The following is a 19,105-nucleotide window of genomic DNA, read 5'->3' on the forward strand; positions in this document are numbered from 1 at the left end:
AATATATATGTCATCTTAATAAGGCTTCTTTTAGTTAAAGTCTAATAAAAATAAATAAAAAAAGTCGTATCGAGTATGTCATTAGTTTTTTTAAATACAATTTTCTTATTATTTGATATATAAAATCATATTTATTCAAGTCGTATAATACACGAGGGTTTTTAAAGATATTAATTTTTTTATTATTTGGTAAACAATATTACTTTATTCAACTCGTGTAATACACGTGTTTTAAAAATATAACTTTTTTCGTTATTTATTATATAAAATTAAATTTACTCAACATGTACAATACACGAGGTTCATAAAGATATAACATTTTTTTATTATTTAATATATAAAATTACATTTATTCAATTTCTGAATTATTCGTTGTATTTTTTTTACCTATCATATGGGTTTTTAAGTTTATTTCATTTATATTAAAATTATTTTTATTATTTTAATTAAAACCAAACAGATTTAAAGTATTTTCATTTATTAAACCACGTGTACACGTGGGCTCTAACCTAGTAATTTTACTATTAGAAGTTAGAACTTCTATATAGTTTTCAAAACTAAATTATAGGCTTTATTTATATAAATAACGGGTTATTCTATTAATAATAATAATAATAATAAAAAAGCAAAGTCACTGAGGTTGCTAAAAATATTCGACTTGTGAAATTATCATAATTCTTATTTCTTTTAGTTATTATTTTTTCTCTTCTCCGTCTCTTTTAATTACTAAAAATAATAATAATAATAATCTATCATTATTTCACCTCCACCTCAAAAACTTCTTCCAACCATCACTTAAACCACCGGTACTACGACCATGAAACCCCCTTTTAGCAATCACCCTCGCCATCTCCTTTATATGACCACGTGTTGATCTAAGTTTGTTTCTTCGCATCTGCGTAGGACCAACCAAGTTGAGCTCCATGCAATTGAATATCTTATATGCTTTGTTTGTCAAAGTAGAAGTAAGTAGTGGATTTTTTTTTGTTTAGGGACAGAGAAGGATGAGTGATTATAATTGTAATTAAAATTAAAATGAAGAAATCAGAAAAAAACAACCAATGACATTTCAAGATGTTGAAAAGAAAAACAATTATATTTGATTTGTTTGATTGGACGGCGAATACTTCTTAGCATTATGCGTAGCATGTAGTCCACATTTCTTTTGAAGTCAAAAACTCTTGTAGAAAGGGACGGAAGTGTTTTACTCTAACTACTTAATGTAAAATACAAATATGGATAACATATAATAGGCATCCACATATCAAAAAGTTTTCACTTTTGGATTTCAATAATTTACTGGTTTTTTTTATATCATGCGTTGCGGCAAAACTGAGCACATGATAATGTAAAATAAACGTGATTTGAAAATAAAACACGTTGTTTAGAAAGTCAAACCATCACAACGATTTACTTTATCATCGTACCATTTTATGATAACAAATAAATACTTTATTTTGAGTATAACTTCGTGTTTAACAAAACTTATAACGGAATGTCAGGGAAAGAAATCAAACACAACTACGTACTTAAGTTTTTAGAAAAAAAATTATAAATGTAAATTATTAAAGAAGTATCAAATTAATCGATAAATTAATATATGTTAAAAAGAAAAAAAAAATTATTAAAAAAAAGGTAAAGGAAATATATGTTTTAAAAAAAGAAAAATATATTATTAAAAGTAAATATATCTATACTACTTTAATAAGCATATAGGAAGGGCAAGAATGGTCATTTGCTATTGTACAACCATTTGAAGCCCATTGTACAAACATTTAAGCATGGAAATGTTGAAAATCTCTTCAACACGCGGTGCAGCTCTTGGATCCTAACCGGATCTCTTTGACCCGTTTTACTCTTATGGATCCAATATAAACTCTTTCACTCCTTTCTAAACCCTAAATTCATTTCATTCACATCCGCCCCATTCTTCTTCTTCTCTCTCTCTCACCAGACGGCGGTGTCTCACGGCGTTGGATTTCATTGGCGATTTCACTAGATCGACGGATTTCACCGATGATTTCACTTCTCAGGTACGTCTTTTTAACCTTATCGGCATTTTTTTGCTTGTTATTTGACTTAGATCTGTGAATTTCACTAGATCGACGGATTTCACCGGCGATTTCACTAGATCGACGGATTTTACCGACGATTTCACTTCTCAGGTACCGTCTTTTTAACCTTAACGGCATTTTTTGTGTGTTATTTGACTTAGATCTGTGAAATTTAAGGGTTTCTTTCTCCGGCGATTCCGACATCAGATCATCTACTGGGTTCAACTTCTCGGTATGTTGTTTGTACTGGATCTGTGAAATAGATTCAGATCTGTTACTTTTTACTAGCAGATCTGTTATAATACTTGGTTTTGTTTGCAGATCTGTTATAATACTTGCCTACTAAATCGCATGATGATGGCAGCGGCGAGTTCTAGGGTTTCGGCGGCTACATGCCATTAGGGTTCGTTGGGGATATTTCTTATTTGTAATTTGTATAATTTTTATGCTCCCCTTGGGCTTGAATCAAGTACACTGGTGAATGTATGTGTGTGGTTGTTGCAGAGGATAACAAAGGAGAAAAATGCTCTTGCTGAAAGACTACGGAATGCTAAAGCTGAAAGGAAAAGATTTGATGATGAACTGAAATGTTATGCAACAGAGAATGTGAAGTTCAAAAAAAGTGAGTTTAGTTAATATTTTAAATCGTCAATCTTTTGTATGAATGGACATGTTGAAGTTCAAAAAAAGTGGTGAATACTGAATGATTGGTTGTATGGTATTTGAATGTCTTTGCAACATGGGTTAGGTTTAAAAACATGATATTTGCTAACTTAATTTACAGAACGAATATATGATTGATTTGGAGTCTAAAAGAGGGAAATTATAAATTGTTATTCTTTTAAAAGTTCTCTGGATGAATTTAATGTCTTTCTTTCAGGTTCTGAATCGGATCTCTTTCTTTGTGTAGTGAGAATCCTTCACAACTTCACTAGAGGAGATAGTTCCAGCCTCTAGAACAGCATCTGAAGTTGCGGTCAAAGTTGCAATGGCTGCAGCTCTGAAGAAGGCAGTAATAGTGAGTGGCCAAAGTCGTCTGCTACAAAGAAAGCGTTAAGAATTAGTAGCAAATTTTGATGGGTTACGAGTCAACTGGCTCAGCTCGTCATTTAGTAGTTTATTTATGTATTTTATACATTCTATGAATTATGTAGTAATGTAGTTAAAAAGAAGCGGGTCGAAAGCTTTTTCACTTAAAAAGAAGCAGGTCGAAAGCTTTTTCACTTAAAAAGAAACGGGTCGAATGCTTTAGCGCTTAAAAAGCAGGTAGAAACCTTTTTTTGCTTAAAAAGAAACCGGTCGGATGCTTTTTTCGCTTAAGAAGCGGGTCGGATGCTTTCTTGCTTAAAAAGAAGCAGGTCGAATGCCTTTTCGATTAAAAATAAGCGGGTCGAATGCTTTTTCGATTAAAAAGAAGCGGGTCAAATGCTTTTTTGATTAAAAAGATAAGTGTCGAATGCTTTTTTGCTTGAAGTTTTTGCTAGGTTTTTGTTAGTACGCTAAATAGTAAACTTAGTTGAGTAACGAAATGAGTCAAATGACGACTGACGATCTGTGCTTCTGTGTTTTTGATAGAAGTATAGAAGAAACTACATCTTCAATTTTAGTTGTCGTGGACTCTGGTTGTGGTTAATTGTCATCAGTGGATTGTTTTGCTAGGTACTGTTAGTTTCTTATATCCTTGTATTTGTCATGGACCGCGATCACTTTTGATTCTTTTTATACTGTTTTCTGGTCTAATTTAGTGTAATTCATTGTGATTTTGTTTTTTTACGGGAAGTTGACTTGAGAACTGTATGAAATGGTGAAGTTGAAGCTTCTGCTAGGTTTTCATGAGTGCAGTGAATAGCAAACATAATTGAAAAACAAGATGACGATCTGTGATTCTGTGTTATTATAAGAGTTATAGAACAAATAGCATCTTCAATTTTATGTGTTGTGAACTCTTGTTGTAGTTAATCGGCATCAGTTGATTTTCTTAGGGATTGTTATATTCTTATATCTTCGTATGTGTCATAAATCACGATCAGTTTTGGTTCATCTAATACTGTTTTCTGATCTGATTAGCTTTTTGTTTGTAAATTTGTTTGTTTGCCATTACTAAAAGGTGTTGGTTTGAGTATTATATGAATTGATGAACTGGAAGTTTTCGCTAGGTTTTTATTAGTATGGTGAATAGTACACCTATTTTAGAAACGAAGTGACGATTTGTGATTCTGTGTTATTAATATAAGTATAGAACAAACTCCTCTTCAATTTCATGTGTGGCAAATTCTATTCGATTATTGTATAGGGTTTGTAAATTTTCTGATCTAACAGTTTGTGATATTGAACCTGTAATGTATCTGGTAATTACACTGTTACAATTTATTGATGGAGATAGTGTTAAGTTTATATATCATATGCATTTTGTTGAAAACAAATTAAATTTTTGGTTATTTTTTAGGTATATTACATCCTTAAGTATAAAAACCTATTGAGAAAGTCCTTGTGCATGACTAAATCCTTCGGTTTAATGAATAGGCTCTTCTTGTTTGCATGATTACATCCTGATACTTTATTAAAAAGTCTTTCCGTTTTGACCTGTTTGCCACCTCAATTTTATATTCAACTCATTTGATAATGAATTGATAATATTCAACTCATTTGTTTGCTTCTTTGAACAGGTTTCACGCAGAATGGCTTTGGATCAACAGGTCAATTAAAAAAAGGCTATTTTTGTTCGGGTCAAAACGGGTCGATTATAGAATGTTATTTTGGTTCGGGTAAAAAATGAATCATTTCAATTCATATAAATGTCACATTTCCAAAGGGAACCGTTTTTTACCCGAACTAATTGACCCGTTTTTACCCGAACAAAAATAGCCTTTTTTGATCGACCTGTTGACCCGAAGCCATTCTGAGCGAAACGTGTTCTGACCTAACATGTCGCTCGACTCGACCTCCTATTTGTACAATATGTTGGTTTTGTATGATTATTTGTGCAATATGTTGGTTTATATAAAATTTCATTAAACTTTTGAACCCTAATTTTGTTCTATTTTACTCTGGACAGATTTGCTCTTTGCTCTGGAGATGTTGTTCATTGAGATAGTAAGCCTGCAATTTGATAATCCTTTTTTGTGATTATTTCATTTAGTTTTTTTTTTTAAATACTGAAAATTTTCATATCCTGAACAAAACCAAAAGATAAAAACCCACCACACCATCTTTTAGTTTTCTCATAGGGGAAGAACAAAAAAAAACTGGATTTTCTTTTGTAAGGTGCTTTGATTAAGTGGTTTCTAAGAACTCACGTAATTATTATTTGTGTAGAAAGGGCCACACAAGGAATTTAGTGCTTAATATATTTTTTTACTAAGCCCAAATATGTGGTTTATGATTTTTTTTTTAAATTTTGGTGATGGATGAAGTTTTTAAGTACTTGCACTCTTCCTTTTGTTACGCATTATCTTCCAATTAACCTTAAATTGATAATTTAAAGTTTATTATTTGGAATAGATTAATACTCAAATTTGTTTAGTTTGCCTGCTGGGACTTTAAATAAAATTTCAGTTTACAAATCTATCTCTTAACATTGTAGGTCAAGAATAAGAGAAAAGAAAAGAAAACGATGGTCTTCTGGGCTGAGTCTTTCAACTTTGGTAAGTAAAACTCATCTCTAAAAGCTTAGAATTAATATAATTTCTACGAGCTTACATTTTGTTTTTGTACTTATAAATATGACTATTTAAATTCTAATCATTTTAGTTGATATTCAAAGCTTCAAATCACGTCATTAATCTTTGTTTTGTTCTCATATGATGGTTTTCTATGTTGGATGTAGTAAATTTGCGGTCGACTTGATTTGCCGCATGGCAAAGTCTTATTGCTGTTATAAAACGAGGCAGCGAGCTTGTCGGAGCACAAGCTGCAGGTCCATCGTATCGGGTGGTCTTTAACAAATGGTATACCATGTTTGTTACATATAGATGTGGTGTTGCATAATTTAAGCTATTTATTTTCAATTGAAATGTTCATTGCAGTTGCAGCCAACTGTACCAGCCTCAAGTATTCTTGAATTCCAGTCTTCCATTCTAAAAACGCATTTCATTAGGTTCGCCTTTTTCTCTCATTGTAATTTGATGCATGAAAATCGTTTAACAATAACGATTTTCTAATTGATCTTTAATTATAAATTTTAATCATAAGTCTAAGTTTGGTATGACAAGCTACCAACAAGCATGAACGTGCCACGTCATATGCCTTTTCTCACCAAGTATATATCTTTTAAAGGTGACAAGACATGTAGGTTGATTGGAATAGCAAATGGCTAATTTGGAGCACTTGGTGAAATGAGCACATGTTGGTCCACCCGATGAGGTATGCAATGTTCTTATATTTTGAGTTCGAGTGTCTTTCGGTTATTATTCCCTCCATGCTAACATGATCTAATATGTTGAACAGGTGTCCTTTTCCGGTTCAACAGAGGATTTTCCAGAAACTGTTGTTTGAGAATAACCATACATATTTTGGGTGTTGTAGAAAGTCACTTTCTATGCTTGAGAATCCAGCACCGATGAAAGATACTGATGCAAAAAAAGCTTAATGACGTGTCACTACAACATGTGCAGCAAAATACCATTATCTAGCCCTAAACATACCAAAGAGTGATGTCAACAGGGAATACTTTGCTGAGGAACATGATCGCAGGGTATGTACCTTTACAATCTATACACAATTTTTTAATGCAAATATAAAGTCACAACTGATATAATCTTATTATTGTTGTTTCTTTGATGCAGGCAAGAGTTGGTCTAGATTATGAGTCCTCGTATGGAAAGGAACGACCAAATGATACTATTTCGAAACTCCAAAGGACAACACCGTATTACAAGAGAAATTGAGCACATATTTGCATTTTCTTCATCAGAGGCGAATGTACTAGAGGCGCTGAATGCCCTTACAGACTTACAGGCATGAGATGCCTGTCACTGGCGAGTTATCCCAGCAGAATATCAAAGACCGTTATTACGGGTATGCCACTATCCACTCATCCCCCCTATTTCCTAAAACACAAATGTACAACTTTTTTGTATTATGTGATTTGCAGAGTTAACGATCCAGTTACGCTAAAACTACTAAACAAGGCAGGCGAAATGCCGCCGTTAGAACCCCCAGAGGACGAGAGCATTAGAACGTTATACGTAGGAGGGCTGGAACCAAAACGCTTAAAGCTTTTGGAACCAAAACGCTTCGGAGCGCCTTGCGCTTTTTTAAACCAAGGGTTGTATACACAGACGATGAGGATTACATTATGATGGTCGGTGACGATCCATGGAAGTAAGTACATTTCATCACCATTATTACTTCCAAGCCTCAAATAAGAAAAATGGAAAGAAAATAATAAAATTAAAGAAGCATGAAATTAGTGAAGCTATAAGAGATTGCTATATGAATATATTTTTCAGTAAAACAAAAAAAATTAACAAAAAGTTGACCATCTGTTAGTTAGAGGTGGCATTTTTACTCAATATACAAGCTGGCTATTGTGCCTTATTTTTCATCTCTAGCAGGTCAAATGGGGTTATGTGCTAAAATACTTGCTGAAAATAGTAACAAGTAAAATGGGTTGAGCCGTGCACACAGGGCGAAAGTCATCCAAACTCTTAAACGACTAAGACCTAGATCACTTTACTAAAAAATGGCTTCTTGTAGTTATATAGTGTAACTCTTCAATTATTTATAAGATTAACAAAAATGAGTAAAAAAGTGTTAGTGGGTCATCCCAATCCATTTCGACCCACGCTAACAAATTACCCGTTTCAACCCAGGCCCCTTTGACCTGTTACCTAATCCGCAAATTTTGCCACCCTTATTGGTGTGTAAATTGTATAATTTTTGGTTTTATGTACATTGTGCAGTGAGTTCTGCGACAGGGTGATCATGTGGCACTTACGTTTGCATTTGCTGAAATGGTGTTTAAGTTGCGGCGCCTTTACGTGCGAGAACAAGCTATGTAGGCTGTGGGTTTAACCCATTCAACGTGTCTTATCACTTGGAAGATTAACCATCTTGAATCGGTTCCTATTGAATATGTGATGGATCCACGTATATGTTTAAAATTTATACAACACAAATTGTGGGTTTGTAACTGTGGACATAACTGCATTTTATTTGTCATCTAATTACATTTCCATTTGAGTACCATTCACAAAACGAGTACCGCGTTTTAAATTGTTGTTGTCGCATCGCAGGGGTTTTGGGCCCCATCTTGTGTTACCTTACCTTAGCGTTCCTCTTTTTGCTACATAGTTTACAAAAGGGGTTACGTTTATCGGTCATTTGATGCTGATCACATGAACTTGAATAAAATGACTAAATGGCTATATCGCAACTGATAAATAGTCAATAAAGCTTATATGAATCTACGTACAATGCTTGAATTAGTTGTGATTGTTTTGGTCTTATACTATGCGTAATTATATGCTACCGCTTAATACTCTTGATTAATTCTATGCTGATGACATCAAGGCATTTTTGTAACTTACAAGACTTTGAAATATGGGATGAAAGTAGCTAACTTGCTTTTAAACTAAAATTTGATGGTTGGTGTTCATTGTGTTTATTCAATTAGCTTGCACGTTAGAACATTGCCAACAGTTAATGTTTGCATCAGTTTTCCAATAATATATTCTAACAACCTTTTGCAAGGCCATGATGGTAGATTTACTATTTATGTGCATGCCTCAAGAGAACAACCACCTCATGTTAGTCATACTTCAATGGTAGAAATATAAGTGAAAAGGTATTTATTCTTTTGAGCTTTGTGTAGCTTACATATAACTATCCCTACCACCATACGATTCATCATTCAAAACTGTTGATTTACCCACATCTTTAAAACCCCTCATAACATAACTAGAATCACACAATTTTCTTTATTTTCTCCTGAAGCCGGTAACCAGTCGTCACACAATAACCACCAAACGCCATCACGAAACCACCAATCGCCGCACACTGCTGATTCTCCGCCGCTGAAGAAGGCTGCAACCGACTCTTACGTTCTGCTACACTATCACCATCGTCGTCGCACGCCACATCAGAAACTACATCTCCATACATAGCCCTAAACTCACCAACCTAAGTGATATGTTTCCCGCCGCATCGCGCGGGTAAACGACTAGTATATATATATATATATAGGACAAAGATCCGTTAGGAACCACCCTTTATTGCGAGAACCGCGAGAACCAGTGTGAACACAAACAGTAATACCTAAAAAAATCTAAAAAACACCCAAAAATTTTTTTTTTATTTTTTTACTATTTTTTATATAAAAATCGCTACTTTTAGTATCAAAAAAAAAAAATTTTTAAATTTTTTTTTAAATTTTTTTTTTTTTTTTTTGCTACTAAAAGTAGCGATTTGAACATAAAAAATAGTAAAAAAATAAAAAAAATAGATTTTTTTTGATTTTTTTTTTTATTTTTTTAGATTTTTTAGGTTTTTTGGGGGTTTAGTTTTTAGCATTTTAGCTTGGGGGTGGGGGGGTTTAGGTTTTTGGGGGGTGGGGGAGGGGGGTTTAGGTTTTTTTGGGGGGGGGAGGGGGTGGGGGGGTTAGGTTTTTTTTTAGGTTTTTTGAGGGTTTTAGTTTTTAGCATTTAGCTTGGGGGGGGGGGGGTTAGGTTTTTTTTTTTGGGGGGGGGGGGTTTTAGGTTTTTGGGGGGTGGGGGGTGGGGGTTAGGTTTTTTTTAGGGTTTTTTTAGGTTTTTTTAGCTATTTTAGGTTGTGTTCACATTGGTTCTCGCAATAAGGTGGTTCTCGCATGAACTATATATATATAGTTAGATTTTAAACTATCAATTTTGTATGACTGTCTATGTTTATTTCAATTTTCTACTAATATTTTATGTAACATCCAACCAATATAATCCACTTTGCTAATGAAGTGCATACAATTTTGTTTTTTGGTTGCGCAAGTATAGACTCTAGACTCTTAAGAACGTCATACGTACTTGGATTGCCCCACCCAAGGACGTTTAATTGTGGAAACCACTACACCTAAAATATGTGTCAGTTTAGTTTATGAGATTGATGTTGCTTGTGTTGAAGATGTTGATTGGGATAATGTTCTTGAACATAGGCCTGGTGAGATTATACGTGTCAGTTTCCTGTTGGTTTTTTTTTTCCTTCTATCGGATCTTGTTAGTGTTTATATACAATTATTTTTGGGACGTTAATACATATAAGTATTTGATCCAGTGGTAAGTTTGTTGTTTATTCCACCAGAACTATTCATGTAAATCTTTCGTTTTGAGGAAACTCATCTCTCACACCCTTCAACTCTCATCATGCCCCTCTCGATCCACAACTACACCATGAAATATATGGCAACGTTTCCGAAGTGCAACAAAAAAAGTATTGGTCAAAATGAGTTCTGGCCAAATGGGTTCGGATTGAAACGGGTCTTTTAAGGAAAAATGTATCTCATGAATAAAAACAACAATTATAAAAACTATACATCACCCTTGTAAAATAACATTTGTCTTCATACTTATCTAATGTAAACTTTGTCAGCATTCATCAATATGACAAACGCTTTCAACAGTCTTCATGCATAAAAAATAAAAAAAATAAAACACATCCCTGCAAACGTCATTATACAAGTTTTTCAAGTGTTTTAAAACACTATTTTACAACCATAGCATAAACATGTATGACATTAATGCTGCATTAAAAAGAAAAATAACAACAAAACACACATCATGGAACAACAGGTTTCTTGTCCCAAACCTCTCTGGTCTCGGCTAAATCCGGACAATAACGTTCAGCCAATATGTCAACTTGTTCACCGAATGTTTTACTCCCGTAATCCCCAATGTGTTTCACCATTTGATTCCATCTCTTTAAACAAACATCACCAGGCCTATGTTCAAGAACGTTATCCCAATCAACATCGTCAACACAAGCAGCATCCAATTCATAAAGCGCACCAATCATTCGATAATCATCAGCATCAGACCATTTCTTTTCCGCCACCAGTGATGATGTCAGCTGATTATACCACTTCTCGCAACACGTCGCATCACTTCTAGTCGATAACTTCTCACTAATCGCAGTCCAAGGAATATTATCTCTCAACATCCCGTGCTTCGACTTTTTCTTCTCTTCACCGCTAATTTTCATTTGTAAATCCAAATTCACAAGATCGTACAAGTTTTGGTACTCTTCTTGACTCCATCTTCCGCCTTTTAAATTCGCCAATTTAATTCTTCGCCAAGTGTCTTTCACATGAAACCTGTGCTTACCGAGCTCCTCAGCAATTTTCTTCCAGTCGTTACCGTATTTTTCATGAAACTCTTTCAGCGATTCGATCTCTTCCGATGTCCATGACCGGGTTTCGGCCCGTTCAAACAAATTGTGGGCCCGGTAATAGACAGCTGTGTGAGGACGGTACGGTATACAAAGCCCGATTTCTTGCCAACAGTGTTTCATTCCCTTGTGAGATCTACAGTTTAAGACCATCTTTAAACCTTCGTCTCCCAAACCTTTTGTTGTTACGTAATCAAGAACAGCTTGTTTTATTATTGCGTCTTCTTCTGGTGTAAATCTTTTACCTCGTACTAAACCGTCTTCGTTTGTTTGTTTCTCGGGTTCCGTATCTGATGTCGGGAAGACTTCTACGTGACCCGAGAAGCTAACTTTCTTCGATTTGGATTTCGATTTTGCTTTAGGTTTCTCTGTGTTGTTTACGACAGACTCTGTTTTCTTCGTTTTCTTTTTCTTATCGGTTTTCTTGATATCTTCTTTTTCTTTTTTTTCAGGTTTCAGGTCACGATCTTTCTCTACATCGGGCCCAGCATTTTGGTCCGATTCATTTTCTTGTACTTGTGCTTCCTCAGAAGAATATTTTCTCTTCTTTTTCTTATTCTTCTTCTGTGAATCATCATTTACTAAATTACCCTTATCATGTTCATCTTCATCACTATCGTCTTTTGATTCTGCTTTCCTCTTCTTCTCCTTATGTTTATCGCTTTTTTTCTTCATTAAAAGATCATCATCTGTTTCTCCGTCATCTTTTGATTCTGATTTCCTCTTCTTCTCCGTATGTTTATCCCTTTTTTTCTTCTTTGTATAGTTGCTGTCTGTTTCTATATTGCTATTACCATCACCAAATGACATTAGATCATCGGTCATGTTCTTGTTTTTCTTTGATTTCTTTTTCATCTTCACGGGTTCGTCATCAGCATGTTCAACTGTCTTGCCCATTTTTATGGTTCCTACATAAAACAAAACAGGTAAACGTGTGCGGTTGGTTCAGGTATGAATGATAAAGAATCAGAATAGGTTTAGGTCAAAATGGGTTCAGCCAAAAACGGGTCAGGCGGATTGGGTTGATCTGCATTCTTTTTACTTTCTTTAAAACTTTGTGATAGAACACGTGAAATGCAATAAAAAAGATATCTTACAAGTCACTAAATTGATAACCTGTAACGTAACATCAAAACTAATCCAAAATACTTGTCAAACTAAAAGAGGACAGAACATGAGCAATCGTACGTCTCCTAAAGTTAAACAACCAAAAACTGCAGCCAACTGCGCGCAACCACAACCATATAATCGTCAAATGGCCGAAACATGCCCATATAATAGAATCGTCAACTGCACACAAACGCAACCACTCTCTATTTCTGTTTATTTGAAACGGATTAGACAGGCAATGGACACAAAAGAAGAAACAAACTGAACTCATACATGGACTGATGGACATATGCAATTCACGAACAAACCCATGTCCAAGCATAACCCAAGTAAGATTACCCGTATTGTAGATATAAGATACAAAGAGGATTCCGAAAAAAACCACCACATCACAGAAAAGAACACCGTGAACAAATACTTCACACATAAGAAACAAAAAAAATGGCATTATTATCGGCCCACGATTGGATTTGATTAGGATCCTAATAAATCTTGCACAACCATCAATAAGGTACTTCCTCAACGGTTTCTTTTATCTGCATTTCGTCCGACCAATCATCCCTCAGATAAATAACGCTGAGCTTCTCCATATCACCTTTTTCTTCCCTCATTTCTATATGTTTTGATACCTCCCTTTACCAAGCAAGGGAGATAAGAAGAGATACCATTTCTCTCATATCATTTCTCTATACCATATATGATACACCTCCTAATCTTGGTTTTAAAAAACGTTTGAGGCGTGCGCCTCAAGGCGCGCCTCGAGGCGAAACGGCCAAAAAATTGAGTCTGAGGCACGCCTCATGGTGTTTTTAATGTATATGCGCCTCAGAGGGGCTGAGGTGCTAAGAAAGCTGCGCCTCAGGGGATTTTAGCAGCTGTTTTTGATGTTTTTGACTTTTTGTGTCAATTTCAAGCATTTCATGTCTTTTTTAAGTGTGTTTTTGATGATTTTGATGAATCTGATGATGAAATTAGTTAGTATTATTATTTTTATAATATATATAATTTTTATAATAATGCCTTGAAACTCGTTTCCGTTCTTTTAAACCTTGCTCCTAATGATAAAAGACGACTTTGGGTGAAAAGTCTAGGATGTTCATGACTTTTGCTTATGCTGAAAATTCTAAAAACGATAAGATGGCATCTTTTGGATAATGGGAAAAAATAGAAATCTTTTTTAAATACTACACTTAGGTATTGCCTAGGGGTTCCAATGTTAGGCTAAGTCTCTCAATTCAGGCCTTGAGGGAGCGTCGGTAGAACTAACCAGGTCAGTTTATTCTACATATAAACTAAAGAGCCCCATAAAGATCTGAATTAAGTCAGCGGGTCATGGTAAACAAGCTGCAAATGCATTGTTTTCCATCTGGATTGAAAACTCGAAAAAAAAAAACAAAAAAATGGAAAAAAAGAGTTATTAAACAGAAGCTACATAAGATAAGCTAAGCTAACCAATCAGAGTTGTAATCAATGTCTTCTTTGTACTTTATGTAATTACTCCCAATATAGTTAAATAGGTGTTCATACTAGTATTAGACAGTTGAGCTCCTTAACCAAAAACAAGATGCATGCATATGTCAAAGAATAAGCATATAAGCTGCATATGCATCTATGTATGTTGAGTGAATTAGCAGAGAGTAGATTATGCTTTTACTATAGTTTGCAATTCAATAAATATTAATATATAGTGGCATTATTAGTTTCTCAAAATTTGAATGAATGCTTACAGTACAGCATAGCAAAAACCCTAATTTTACAATTGGTGTTCAAAACCTACTCACTTGAGTTTAGTACGTGATTAACAGCAAGTCAAATAAAATCCACAACCGTACGAGTCAAACTTACCTAAAAACAGAATCAAAATCTCAATTATCAACAACCTCAAGTCATTGTTAAGTGCAACTGACACAAAAGGGCCGATAATTTCAACAGTGCGAGTTAATCAGATATGAAATCGATATAACTTCGAGAGTAAGGTCGTACCTGAAACGTACTCCGGTGGCGTGGGCAGCGGCGTAGGGCGGTGGCGACAGGACTGAAGGTGCAATGGCGATTTAGGTTACAATCTTTTGATTATTATAATATCAATAAATAAATAAGTTAATTTATCTGATTGGGCTCGCAGTTAAAAACGATTGGGTTCTAGTTCTTCACTTTGGGCTAAAAACTTGGGAAAAAAGAAGATTTTTATGAGGGAACCCTGAGCCCATACTTTTATGATGGATCCAAATGAACTTAATGAAGTACAAAAAAAAAAAAAAAAAAAAAGCACGACCTAAACTGATTCTAACCTGACCTAAACTGATTCTAACCTGACCCAAACCGCTAGGTTATATACCGGTTCCTACTTTGGTTACTGAAACCAGTTTTGCCAAAAAAAAAAAAAAAATGAGACGTAGAGCGTAACCTTCACCTATACATACATATAAATACATATAGTATAGTATTAAATTATATTTATACACACACATCAAACATTCTCCGTTGATACAACTGATGTGTTGCAAAACACAACTATTTATCCTTATATTTTATATAGCTTTTAGTTAGTTTTTGAGTCGTTTTTTTTTTATTAGCTTGTACTTAGATATGTGGTTTTTTTTTGTAGGTGAATGTGTGCAAATGGAGCTTAAACGAGCAAGAATGAAGAAGAAAAGAGCACACGGGAGAAGTTAGATGATGAAAGAGAAAATCCTAAAAAAAACAGGATGTTGGCGCGTCGCTGCGGAAGAGGGGGATTGAACCTCGCGACGCGCCAAGGTGAGGTTTGCCTGCAAAATAACCGAAATGCCCTTAAAGTTGCAGGAAAATAACCTTTACAGCCACCGTGATTATTTGTCATGTTGTGTAATCTTTGCGTGTCGCGAGGCTTATAGCCTTATCTCTCGCGACACGCCAAGGTGCGGCTCGACGAGAAACATGATTCTTTCACCTATTTAAGCTTGTTTAAACCTTAGTCATCCATACTTCGACATTCACGAATTCCATAGTCCCATAGGACGATTTTGAGTGATTTTAGCAAGGAAAAAGCTAAGAGATCAAGCAGGTTGGTTAATTGCAAGTGTTTTCGGTTAGATTTACGTTTTATACTTTTGGTTTGTCTTTGAACTTAGATTGTCGAACACGTCTACTGAATTCATGTGTATTGAAGTTGCTTTTGCTTCTGTTTTGAACATGAGTAGCTAAGTTGTTCTTAGCTACCTAGGCTTATGATGAATGTTGACTAATAAACATGTTTTTGGGTTTGGATAATTTATGATTTGGCTAATGTTTTGGTAAAAGGTTTTCTAGTAAGTTTCTTTTGTATATATGTGCTTGATATCTAAATGTTATGTGTGTTCCACTTAATTCTAGTTGATTATTGCATATTGATTGATCTGGGGTTTAGTGAGTTTCGATATAATCTTGTGGTTGCTAGACGTAGTAAACCCTAGGAACAAGTAATTTAACTATTCGATAATTTAGCATTCTACCATATTTGAGTCCGAGAGGAGATTAGATGTCAGTGTGTCTAGGTTTATAGATATTCGAGATCGTGGGAGAGTGAGTCACCCCTAGCGTGTCTATATAGTTAGCATCCAGTTTTTACAGAACATGTTTGGAAATACTATCCCTTGTATCCCTTATAATTCCCGGATGTATGGTTTCTGGTGGGACCGAGAGGATATCCAGATTTATGGTACCTTAGCATTTGTTTAGAGAGGCCGAGGGGTGATCTGAACCCGAGACCGGTGAGTTTACACACTTCCATATATATTAGATTGTGTCATGTTTGGGAAGTGATTTGACATCCAGTATAGGTCTAGGTAATGTGTTTTAAGATCCCGGTAGCCAGATCCAAATTATCCAATTCCAAGAGCTGTGAACGAGTTAACATAATTCTTGCCTAGGTAGGTATTTTCTCGTTATCCATTTCCGAGAGATGTGAGCGAGTTAACATATTTAGAGGCACATGTCTTTGTTGTCTTCTATGTGCTCTGCACTTCAAATGATAATCATACAATTGTAGAGCCCTTGATAATTAATTAGACCAGTGTATTTCATTTATTTTGTACACACATTAAGAGGCCTCTATCTTTGTTGTTTTTCATGTGCTTTGCGCTTCAAATGATAATCGTATAGTTGTAGAGACATTGATTTTTCTAGAAATAGCCAAAATTGGTGAATGGAATACAATTTTTGATGAAACAATCAACATATACCGGCTCTTTTTAAACAAATAATGTTTTTGTTTCGAATGCAAAGAAAAAAAACTTGTGTCAGTATAACATTAAAATTCCCCTCCACCGGACGGGTATAAAACTAGTTAATGTGGGATGGAAATATAAGTATTTATTATGTAAAACGATGATTGTTGTATAGTTTTTTTTTTCCGTATAAAACGACTTGAAAATAACTTTTTGTTTAAGGGACCGAAATAAGTTGAGCTGCCCATGTAGGTTGGCAACGATACATAGTCGAGAACAGTTCGTTAACATAAATACTTGGACCTGAAGTGATTATACATGTCTTGCTAGTTAAGAGCACACATACAAACAATATTGCTAACACGCATGCATGTGCTATATCCCTAAGTGATAAGTTAACTAGATCAGGGAAGGAGCTTTGTGTAAATAACAAATAGACAATGGTGAATCCAGGATTTTATTTTAATGGGTTCCTTTTGGTAAATTCTCTTTAATTCTCACTAATTTTTTCTACATTCTATAAGGTTCTCACTATTTTTTTTCCATTTTTTTCAAACTCACTGGATTCCTGAGAACCCACAAATGTGGGTTGGATCCATCCCTGCGAATAGGTGACATGATATCGTGAAAGTTGATGCATCTTAGTAGATAAAAGACATTATGTATAAACCAAAATTGTATTATAAACAATTATGTAGTGAGTGAGTTGCATGTTTTATAAAGGGTTTTCTTATATATAAAAGTTGGAAATTTTGGTACTAAAATGAGGGTGACGCATGTAAGGACACTCTGTAATACTAATATTTTTGGCAAGTGGCTACTATGTAGATATTTTAGGCTTCCTTGATGACGATTTGCTATACTATTTTTGATATTGTGGGTTCATCTACTCCTTTGGGAAAGTGGTCGTTTACTTTCTAGTGAGAATGGTCTTCACCAACCCATGTACTCCTATTGGTTGTTGACTAGGTAGGCTACTAATTAAGTAGACACTAATCTTCTACCTTGGTGGCTCTAATTAGGGTGCATGGTATGGGGTTCGTCCCCCTCACGTCTTGCTCCGGCGCCGCCGTCCTCTCCATTCCCTCCCCCCTAGCCGGCGTCCTGAACATCGGGTATGGGACGTTCAAGCCGTCCCACTAGAGGACAAAACCTCCTTACAAACACAAATATATATACAACATATACATATATTTTAGGTCCATCCCCCATTTCTATACCTCTATCCTCTTTGTCACATCCTCACACCCGATCTACGTGGCGCCTACGTGGCTTTAACACCCAAACACGTTTTAACCATAAAGGCGCAGCGGAAATACGAGCCTTAAAATTTCTTTCTTATAAACGTCTTGACATATTTGAAAGTCCATTTTTACAATAAATACATTCTTCGTTTTTATTTATGAAATAAAACATAACTTATGCTTACTAAATTACATAATCACACATTCCAGTACAATCAATCTTATGACTCGATTCTTCGACCGCTTACACCTCGTGATGATGATCCGTGTTTCCGTATAACCTGCATTCACCACATACCTTCACATCATTAGTACTTGGTGACGTTATATATAATTTAAGATTCATCATTATAGGATCACATCGCATTCTATCCTCATATACGTCCCATTCGGTTATCTTTCTGAATTCAAGCATTTCATCTCGGCGTTTAACCTTCAATAAGTCAACAATAAGTACCTGCATTTCATTCTCAAAAGCAACACAGTTAGCATCGTTAATACTCATGTATATATTTACACCATACATACATACATACTTACATATAAGTCTCACTCATTCGAATACATATGATTCAATAACACGCATACAATTTATCTAATCCAACTCTTGCATACAACTTACATTCTCACATATTCATATTAACAATTCTTAGTCACAAACTACTATACATATAAGTATCTTACATACCAGCCTACGCATATACTCATTTCTATTCATGTTTTCTAATGAATTCCATCTACTAACATACAAGTAATTTATTCATACATTCCTACATATTTATTTCATTCTCACACATACTTGCATACACGCCTCATTCTTACTCGTACCTCATAAACACTCTTTAATAAGTTTGGGGGACATTTCGGGAGCTTAAAAATGAGTTCTATAATCATCCGTACCTCACAAAACTATTTGGTAAGGTTGGGGTACATTATGAAAGTTTAACGGGGCTTGGGAATGGGCCTACGAGGTCCGGAATCGAAGAAAAACGAAGAAACGGGGCTGCTGGCATCAGCTGGCATGTAGACAGCAACTTAGGGCGTTGGCCAACTGCTGACCATCGTCAGCGACGCTGCCCCTTGTCACACCCTGACTTTTGCGGAAGCGTGATTATGTGTGACTTGCTTAATACCATTGCATTCAATCATAACAACA

General features: G+C 35.0%; 1 protein-coding gene and 1 long non-coding RNA gene across 12 annotated transcripts; one reads left to right on the forward strand and one right to left on the reverse strand.

The window, feature by feature from the left end:
• The first annotated feature begins 1,727 nt into the window (after positions 1-1,727).
• LOC110889650 lies at positions 1,728-8,252 on the forward strand. 11 transcript variants are annotated; one of them, XR_002563807.2, is made up of 16 exons: positions 1,728-2,033; positions 2,102-2,165; positions 2,216-2,286; positions 2,376-2,457; positions 2,559-2,676; positions 2,965-3,072; positions 3,630-3,713; positions 5,110-5,147; positions 5,638-5,698; positions 5,881-6,001; positions 6,080-6,150; positions 6,330-6,416; positions 6,501-6,747; positions 6,839-7,070; positions 7,147-7,376; positions 7,958-8,252. It is a non-coding gene; the product is annotated as an uncharacterized LOC110889650 (long non-coding RNA). The 11 variants fall into 11 exon arrangements; XR_002563806.2 differs by having other exon boundaries at positions 2,232-2,286; positions 2,935-3,072; XR_002563805.2 differs by having other exon boundaries at positions 1,729-2,033; positions 2,232-2,286.
• A 2,373-nt stretch (positions 8,253-10,625) lies between these two features.
• LOC110889649 (RNA polymerase I termination factor) lies at positions 10,626-14,320 on the reverse strand. Its single transcript, XM_022137214.2, has 2 exons — positions 14,300-14,320; positions 10,626-12,316 (listed from the first exon to the last, which is right to left on the reverse strand). The coding sequence occupies exon 2, from the start codon at positions 12,303-12,305 to the stop codon at positions 10,800-10,802; it is 1,506 nt and encodes a 501-aa protein (XP_021992906.1). The 5' UTR covers positions 12,306-12,316; positions 14,300-14,320; the 3' UTR covers positions 10,626-10,799.
• Positions 14,321-19,105: the final 4,785 nt, after the last annotated feature.

This window comes from Helianthus annuus, chromosome 11 (assembly GCF_002127325.2).
Source record: "Helianthus annuus cultivar XRQ/B chromosome 11, HanXRQr2.0-SUNRISE, whole genome shotgun sequence".
NCBI classification, from domain to species: domain Eukaryota; kingdom Viridiplantae; phylum Streptophyta; class Magnoliopsida; order Asterales; family Asteraceae; genus Helianthus; species Helianthus annuus.

Coding starts and splice junctions, on each gene's coding strand:
- LOC110889649 (XM_022137214.2), bottom strand. CDS start 12,305: ATGGGCAAGACAGTTGAACATGCTGATGACGAACCCGTGAAGATGAAA.